The 9806-nt window shown below is 31.4% G+C and overlaps 2 protein-coding genes across 2 annotated transcripts; both read left to right on the top strand.

Moving 5' to 3' along the window:
* Positions 1-1552: 1552 nt before the first annotated feature.
* On the top strand, positions 1553-2519 carry LOC110670828 (putative F-box protein At3g29830). Its single transcript, XM_021833106.2, has 3 exons — positions 1553-1746; positions 1836-2108; positions 2315-2519. The coding sequence occupies exons 1-3, from the start codon at positions 1553-1555 to the stop codon at positions 2517-2519; spliced, it is 672 nt and encodes a 223-aa protein (XP_021688798.2).
* A 4752-nt stretch (positions 2520-7271) lies between these two features.
* On the top strand, positions 7272-8199 carry LOC110670829 (ethylene-responsive transcription factor CRF4-like). Its single transcript, XM_058146235.1, has 2 exons — positions 7272-7401; positions 7481-8199. The coding sequence occupies exons 1-2, from the start codon at positions 7272-7274 to the stop codon at positions 8197-8199; spliced, it is 849 nt and encodes a 282-aa protein (XP_058002218.1).
* Positions 8200-9806: the final 1607 nt, after the last annotated feature.

Raw genomic sequence — 9806 nt, 5'->3', positions numbered from 1 at the left:
GACGATAGAAATTCACTCAAAATATATTAGTTATATAACAGTTAGTTCTTGAGAATTATCTAGCAATAGTTGAATTACCTTCCCAGGTTTATCAACATGTGGGTCTTGAGTAATTGAAATTACTCTCATTCAATTTTGATGCGTCTAGGTTTAACAATTTTCCGATCTTGAAAAGGTTTTCTTTGGGTTGGCTTGAAATAAATATAGTTTCATTCAAGGTCTTCTTATTGAGATTCCCTCTACTAAAGAGTTTTAATTTAAAGAAGGTTGCATCACTTCGAGATTTGTATACCAAAACTGAAGCCTAAAGAATTTTGTTCTTGATAAGTGTAATTTTATTAATGATTTTTTATGAATTGAGGGACCAAAGTTAAGGTTCTTGAAATTGTTGGGCGACGATAGTCATTTTCACTTGAGTAATCAATCTAATATGTTAGAGGTTGATATTGACTTTGGCAGGGAGCCTTATTTTGATGAAATAATTGGTTCACTTGTTCATAATTTCCTACTAGAGTTGTATGCTGTTAAAGTTTTGGCTGTGTATAGTGTCCTATTTTACATATTCTTCTCTGCCTAATGCTTATAGTAACCCTAATCATGTTGAGAAAGCATTATACGAAATCATTTTTCATAATTCTTAGTCTCTCAATCCCTAATGACTTTCATTATTTTTTTGGGCATATCTTATTCAATTACATTCATATTACTCATTAATTCATTTATTTAATAGCAAAAAATTCTTATTACCAACCAACAGAAAACCACATACATATATTTTTATACATGACCTAATCTTTGTATGTACAAAACCAACCCTCACTTTGATAGCCTAAAAATAATTGGCTTTTGTTTAGAATTAAAGTAATAGTGAAAACAACAACCCAATCGATAAAATTGTATTTTTATGTTTTTTTTAATTAATTAAATTTTATTTATTATTAATATTTTTTAAAGTTTTTATAGGGCCAAACAACATATAGCATCTAAAAAAATATTTTATTGGCCCGGACAAAATATAGTGTCTACAACATATTAACTTATTTTTTTCGAAAGGAAAAGGAAAGTTAATAGAAAAAGAAAATGACAAGCCCCACAAGCTATCAATAGGAGAAATTTTAGAGTGGAAAAGTTGTATGTGTAATGGTTTTGTTATAACAATTTATTATGGTAGATTTTATATTGGTTAAATCATAACCAATAGTCAAAATCTATACGTTGTACATACAGAGTTGGTGGCCATCTTTTCTTTCTCTATTTTGTTTATGGTAATGCATTAATAATCAAATATTTTCCTTAATGAACACGATAGAAATTCCCTTGAAATACATTAGTCATATAACAGTTAGTTCTTAGTTGTATTATTTATGTTCATTTTATACAATTAAAATTAATTGTTTTTCCTACTAAATAAATAAATAAATATTGCAATAAAGGAAAATAAATAATTGTTTTCTTTTACATTTTTTTATACAAAAATGAGACGCCTTTTTGTTAATCATCAATTCCAAAATATATATAAATTGCCACTACTTGCGGGTTCACATATACCAATATGAAAAAACCTACTGCATCTTCTTCACCACCCAAAAGATCCTTTAAAACCATGAACAACAATAAGCAAGACTTGTTCTCAATGCTCTCAAGCCATCTTCTCGTCCTTATTGTTAGTTATTTGCCTTTCAAAGAAGCAGCAAGAACAAGTATCCTGTCTAAGCAGTGGCGCGATATTTGGCGTCAGAATACAAAGTTAGAGTTCCAGGAGAACTCCTTTGTAATCGTAAAGAAACTAATGAGAACCAAAGAATTCAAAGGAGTTCTTTTTTTGACTTCATCAGGCGGTTACTTGCAAGAAATCCGAAAAAGGATATTCAGAAATTTTCATTAGCTTGTTCAAAACCAGAGGATTTCCTTATAGACATACAAAACTTTGTCATTTTTGCCATTTCAAGAAATGCGAGGGAGTTAGAACTCGACTTCTCTGATCCTACCAGGAAAGAAGTTGACGATCTTGAGAATCATCCAGCAATAGTTGAATTGCCTTCCCAAGTTTATCAACATGTGGGTCTTGAGTCATTGAAATTATTCTCATGCAATTTTGATGCGTCTAGGTTCAACAATTTTTCGATCTTGAAAAGTGTTTATTTGGGGTGGCTAGAAATAAATATAGTTTTATTCAAGGCCTTGTTATTGAGATTCGCTCCACTAGAGAGTTTTAATTTAAAGAAGGTTGCATCACTTCGAGATTTGTATACCAAAACTCGAGCCTAAAGAATTTTGTTCTTGATAAGTGTAATTTTATTAATGATTTTTTAAGGATTGAGGGACCAAAGTTAAGGTTTTTGAAGTTGTTGAGCGACGTTAGTCATTTTCACTTGAGTAATCAATCTAATATGTTAGAGGTTGATATTGACTTTGGCAAGGAGCTTAATTTTGAAGAAGTAATTGGTTCACTTGTTCATAATTTCCTACTAGAGTTGTATGCTGTTAAAGTTTTGACTATGTGCAGTGTCCTTTTTTAGGTGTTCTTCTCTACCTATAGTAACCCTCATCATGTTGAGAAAGCATTATACAAAATGATTTTTCATAATTCTTAATCTCTCAATCCCTAATGACTTTCATTACTTTGTTGGGCATATTTTATTCAATTACATTCATATTACTCATTACTTCACTTATTTAATAGCAAACAATTCTTATTGCCAATCAATAGAAAACCACATACATATATTTTTATACATGACCTAATCTCTGTATGTACAAAACCAACCCTACTTTGATAGCCTAAAAATAATTGGCTTTTGTTTAGAATTAAAGTAATAGTGAAAACAATAATCCAATCGATAAAATTGTATTTTTATGTTTTTTTAATTACTTAAATTTTATTTATTATTATTATTTTTTAAAAATTTTTATAGTGCCAAACAACGTATAGTGTCAAAAAAAAAGATTTTATTGGCCCGGACAAAATATAGTGTCTACAACGTATTAACTTATTTTTTTCGAAAGGAAGAGAAAAATTATCAGAAAAAGAAAATGACAAACCCCACAAGCTATCAATGGGAGAAATTTTAGAGTAGAAAAGTTATATTTGTAGTGGTTTTGTTATAACAATTTATTATGATAGATTTTATATTGGTACAATAATAATCAATAGTCAAAATCTATACGTTGTACATACAAAGTTGGTGGCTATCTTTTCTTTCTCTATTTTGTTTATGGTAATGCATTAGTAGTCAAATATTTTCCTTAATGAAGACAATAGAAATTCCCTCGAAATACATTAGTCATATAACAATTAGTTCTTGATTGTATTATTTATGTTCATGTTATACAATTAATAATTAATTGTTTTTCCTACTAAATAAATAAATAAATATTGCAATAAAGGAAAACAAATAATTGTTTTCTTTTTCATTTTTTTATACAAAAAATGACATACCTTTTTGTTAATCATCAATTCCAAAATATATGTAAATTGCCACTACTGGCTGGTTCACATATAACAATATGAAAAAACCTACTGCACCTTCTTCACCACCCAAAAGATCCTTCAAAATCATGAACAACAATAACCAAGACATGTTCTCAATGCTCTCAAGCCATATTCTCATCCTTATTATTAGTTATTTGCCTCTCAAAAAAGTAACAAGAACAAGCATCCTGTCTAAGCAGTGGCGCGACATTTGGCGTCAGAATACAAAGTTAGAGTTCCTTAGAAATCCTTTGTAAATCGTAAAGAAACTAATGAGAACCAAAGAATTCAAAAGAGTTCTTTCTTTGACTTCATCAGGCGGTTACTTGCAAGCTATCCAAAAAAGGATATTCATAAATTTTCATTAGTTTGTTAAAAACTTAACAGAGGATTTCCTTATAGACATAAAAAACTTTGTCATTTTTGCCATTTCAAGAAATGCGAGGGAGTTTGTAACACCCTAGGCAAATCCCACATCGACAAAACACGGGAGAGATGCTGGGTTCATAAGTGGGCCGAGCCATTACATTTGCCAAATGTAATGGCTCGGCCCACTAGTGAAATTGTCCGCTCTGAGCCGAAGCTCTCACGGTTTTAAAACGCGTCATTAGGGGTTACAAACCACCAACTTATAAACCCAGCATCTCTCCCGTGTTTTGTCGATGTGGGATTTGCCTAGGGTGTTACAATCCACCCCCTTATGGGACTCGGGCCTCACGAGGTTTGCCCCACCATCATTCAAGGTTGCACGCGGAGCGGCTCTGATACCACAAATGTAATGGCTCGGCCCACTAGTGAAATTGTCCGCTCTGAGCCGAAGCTCTCACGGTTTTAAAACGCGTCATTAGGGGTTACAAACCACCAACTTATAAACCCAGCATCTCTCCCGTGTTTTGTCGATGTGGGATTTGCCTAGGGTGTTACAGAGTTAGAACTCGACTTCTCTGATCCTACCTAGAAAGAAGTTGGCGATCTTGAGAATCATCTAGCAACAGTTGAATTGCCTTCCCAGGTTTATCAACATGTGGGTCTTGAGTCATTGAAATTATTCTCATGCAATTTTGATGCGTCTAGGTTCAACAATTTTTCGATCTTGAAAAGGGTTTCTTTGGGATGGCTAGAAATAAATATAGTTTCATTCAAGGATTTTTTATTGAAATTCCCTCTACTAGAGAGTTTTAATTTGAAGAAGGTTGCATCACTTCGAGATTTGTATACCAAAACTCAAGCCTAAAGAATTTGGTTTTTGATAAGTGTAATTTTATTAATGACTTTTTATGGATTAAGGGACCAAAGTTAAGGCTCTTGAAGGCGACCTTAGTCATTTTCACTTGAGTAATCAATCTGATATGTTAGAGGTTGATATTGACTTTGGCATGGAGCCTAATTTTGATGAAGTAATTAGTTCACTTGTTAGTAATTTCCTACTAGAGTTGTATGCTGTTAAAGATTTGACTGTGTGCAGTATCCTCTTTTATGTATTCTCTCTACCTATAGTAACCCTTATCATGTTTAGAAAGCATTGTACAAAATCATTTTTCATAATTCTTAGTCTCTCAATCCCTAATGATTTTCATTATTTTTTTTGGGCATATCTTATTCAATTACATTCATATTACTCATTATTTCATTTATTTAATAGCACAAAATTCTTATTACCAACCAATGGAAAACCACTTACATATATTTTTATACATGACCTAATCTTAAAATAATTATTTAATGCACATTAATTTTTTTGGGTGAAAATTTATCATCACAAAATGATAATTTTAACGATAATTATTTGTGGGGATGTTAATTTTGTGGGGAGAAATCAAAAGGAAATTGATTTTGACTGAAGACTTCATTCCAAAGTGGAAACTAATTTTGATCAAGGACAGTGTATAAGAGTGGCGTTAAGCAGCGTAAGGCAGAGGTTGGCAAAGGGAAGGAAGAGGGCTAAACGATAATCCCTGAAACATTTTTTGGATTCCCTTCATATGTGTGTGTGTATATATATATATACACACATATATATACCCATATATATATATGCTCAAGAGTGCCACTTTGTCTAAAACTCTACCCTTTTGTAAAACCAATTAGGTATTTGTATAAGGTTTAAAACCCTAAAATAAAAAGTGTGGATTTAAGGAGAGAAAATGGAGGGTTGGGATTAAATGGTTTAAATTTTATTTTTATTTTTCTTATTTATTTATTTATTATTTTTTCAATCTAAAGACCAAAAATTAAAGAAAAAAAAAAATTAAAGGCTAAGATTGAGTAATACTAATTTTGTTCTTATTTCTTTTTAATGTAGTGGTCTAGATTTATCCTTAAAAAAAGTAAGGACAAAGATTAAAGTGTACATTATTTGTTTTTATCTCTTTAATTAATTTTAATCTAATGGTGGGGAAATTATCCTTACAAAAGAGATCAAGGGTCAAGATTGAAGAGTACTAAATTTGTCTTTTCCTCTTTAACAAACTCTGCATCTAATGGTCTATAGTTAATTCTCTAAATATTTAATGGCTAGGATTAATTTGGGACTATTTTGTTTTATTACTTTTGATTTTAGGGTCTAGATTTGTTCTTATACAAATAAAAGGCCTAGATTAAAATGTACAAAAATTACTTTAACCAACTCCTAATTCAAGGGTGGAAAATTAAATCCTAAGAAAATAGATGGCTAAAATCATTTTGTACCATTTTGTAATTTTCACTTATAATCCTAAAGTCTAAATTAATTCTTACAAAAATTAAGGGTCAAGATTAATAGGCGAAAAATACTTTAACTAATTTTTAATCTAGTGGTGAAAATTAAATCCTAAGAAAATTAAAGGTCAAGATTAAAAAATTAATTTTTTTTATTCTCTTAAATCTAACGGCTAAGAAATAAAATTAAAAAAAAATAAAGGATAAGAATTAATTAAAACAATTTTACTCTTTTTCTTTATTTTTTTAATAATTAAATTTTAAATCTAAAGAATGAAATTAAATTTTTATAAAATTGATGGTCAAAATTAAAATCAAATTACAAATTAGAATTAAAATAAAAGTGGAATTTAATTAAAAAACTTAAATAAGCTGGCGAATTAAAAGTAAAATCAAAATAAAATTGAAAATTAAAGTAGAATTAAAGTAATAATGAATATAACATCCCAATCGTTAAAATTGTATTTTTATGTTTTTTCCAATTAATTAAATTTTATTTATTATTATTATTTAAAAGTTTTTATGGGGCCAAATAACATATAGTTTCTAAAAAAAGATTTTATTGGCCCGGAAAAATATAGTGTGTATAACGTATTAACTTATTTTTTTGGAAAGGAAAGGAAAATTATCAGAAAAAGAAAATGACAAATCCAACAAGCTATCAATGGGAGAAATTTTACAGTAGAAAAGTTGTGTGTGTAATGGTTTTGTTATAGCAATTTATTATGCTAGATTTTATATTGGTCCAATCATAATCAATAGTCAAAATCTATACGTTGCACATACAGAGTTGGTGGCCATCTTTTCTTTCTCTATTTTGTTTATGGTAGTGCATTAATAGTCAAATATTTTCCTTAATGAAGACGATAGAAATTCCCTCGAAATACATTAGTCATATAACAGTTAGTTCTTGGTTGTATTATTTATGTTCATTTTATACAATTAATAATTAATTGTTTTTCTTAATAAATAAATAAATAAATATTGCAATTGTTAGCATAATTATAGCAATTAGTATAATTATAGCAATTAGCATAATTACAGTAATTAATATGATTACAGGAGTCCAATTTTGGATGAAATTTTGAGTTTTGAAAAAGAGATGAGGAAGAAACCAGGCCTGAAGCCTAGTTTAAGAAAAGTTAGAATAACATGGCATGATCCTGAGGCCACTGACTCTTCAAGCGATGAAGATCCTGGATTCATTGACAGGAGTCACCGCTTGATCAGAGGTAAGCAGTTTGTGAGAGAGATTACTTTCTCAACACTGCCATATGAGTCAAGTTCTGAAAATTCTTCACAACGCATTAGCAATGGAGGCAGAAATCAGAAATAGCAATGGGCCTGGTGACAAAAAGAAAGCTAGAGTGGCGTCTTCTATTTACAAGGGCGTCCGAAGAAGGCCATGGGGGAAGTATATAGCTGAGATTCGAGATCCATATCGAAAGATTCGTATATGGCTTGGTACTTATGATACAGAAGAGGAAGTTGCTGCTGCTTACAAGAAAAAGGAGGAAGAGTTTAAGAGCATGATGGAAGTACAGGAACATAACAGTTCTGTGAATGCTTCAAAAGTAGTCTCAGAACAATCCAATGATTTAGTTTCTTACCCTTCACCCTCTTCTGTGCTTGATGTCTCCACTGCAGCATCACAAGGTGGTGGAGTTGAAAGTTCAATTAAAAAAGAAAGCAGTGAAGACAAGACAGTGAAAGAATGCAATGTGGGAAGCTTGGTGGAAAATGGTTTTGAAGGTCTATCTATTCCTGATCTTTGGAAGGAGCCAGTGCTATCTCCATGTAGTCAACAGTTGCTTGGTGGTGATTTCTACTCACAATTTACGAATGATTTTGAGCAGTTTCCTGATACACAAGAATTTTTTATGGCTAAAAGCAGTGAAGAGGTGGTGGATCTTCCAACCATGGATGGGATGATGGATCTTCCAACCATGGATGGGGTGATGGATCTTCCCAACATTGAACTTGAGACTCTTGCTTTTGTTGACGACATACTCAACTTTACATGTCCATAGTTTTAAGTACTTTGCACACAGTAACTAAATATAATTTTAGCAACATTGATTGATTGTCATTACACATGGAACCATCTAAGAACAGAGATTAGTATCATCTCTATTATGTATGAATTGAGATTCTGAACATCTCTATTATCTTTCATTTCATACAGAATTATAACCTACTGAAGAATGTTCTTGTAAAAAAATAATAATTGCTATAATTATGCTATAAATCTCCTATAATCATATTAATTACTGTAATTATGCTAATTGCTATAATTATACTAATTGCTATAATTATGCTAACAGCAATAAAGGAAAATAAATAATTGTTTTCTTTTTCATTGTTTTATATGAAAATGACACGCCTTTTTGTTAATCATCAATTCCAAAATATATATAAATTGCCACTACTGGCTGGTTCACATATACTAATATAAAAAAACCTACTGCATCTTCTTTACCATCCAAAAGATCCTTTAAAACCATGAACAACAATAACCCAGACATGTTCTTAATGCTCTCAAGCCATCTTCTCGTCCTTATTGTTAGTTATTTGCCTCTAAAAGAAGCAGCAAGAACAAGCATCCTGTCCAAGCAGTGGCGCTACATTTGGCATCAGACCACAAAGTCAGAGTTCCATGAGAAATCCTTTGTAGATCTTAAAGAAACTAATGAGAACCAAAGAATTCTGTAACACCCTAGGCAAATCCCACATCGACAAAACACGGGAGAGATGCTGGGTTCATAAGTTGATAGTTACCACAAATGTAATGGCTCGGCCCACTAATGATATTGTCCGCTCTGGGCCGAAGCCCTCACGGTTTTAAAACGCGTCATTAGGGGTTACAAACCGCCAACTTATAAACCCAGCATCTCTTCCGTGTTTTGCTGATGTGGGATTTGCCTAGGGTGTTACAAATTCAAAGGAGTTCTTTCTTTTACTTCATCAGGCGGTTACTTGCAAGCTATCCAAAAAAGGATATTCAGAAATTTTCATTAGCTTGTTCAAAACCAGAGGATTTCCTTATAGACATACAAAACTTTGTCATTTTCTCCATTTCAAGAAATGTGAGAGAGTTAGAACTCGACTTCTTTGATCATACCTGGAAAGAAGTTGACGATCTTGATAATCATCCAGCAATAGTTGAATTGCCTTCCTAGGTTTATCAACATGTGGGTCTTGAGTCATTGAAATTATTCTCATGCAATTTTGATACATCTAAGTTCAACAATTTTTCGATCTTGAAAAGGGTTTCTTTGGGGTGGCTAGAAATAAATGTAGTTTCATTCAAGGCCTTGTTATTGAGATTCCCTCTGTTAGAGAGTTTTAATTTAAAGAAAGTTCACTTCAAGATTTGTATACGAAAACTCAAGCCTAAAGAATTTTGTTTTTGATAAGTGTAATTTTATTAATGATTTTTTATGGATTGAGGGACCAAAGTTAAGGCTCTTGAAGGCGATGTTAATCATTTTCACTTGAGTAATCAATCTGATATGTTAGAGGTTGATATTGACTTTGGCATGGAGCCTAATTTTGATGAAGTAATTGGTTCACTTGTTCATAATTTCCTACTAGAGTTGTATGCTGTTAAAGATTTGACTGTGTGCAGTGTCCTCTT

Source organism: Hevea brasiliensis, chromosome 4 (assembly GCF_030052815.1).
Source record: "Hevea brasiliensis isolate MT/VB/25A 57/8 chromosome 4, ASM3005281v1, whole genome shotgun sequence".
Taxonomy (NCBI): Eukaryota; Viridiplantae; Streptophyta; class Magnoliopsida; order Malpighiales; family Euphorbiaceae; genus Hevea; species Hevea brasiliensis.
Note: the sequence above shows the minus strand (reverse complement) of the source record. Positions and strands in the feature narration are given on the sequence as shown.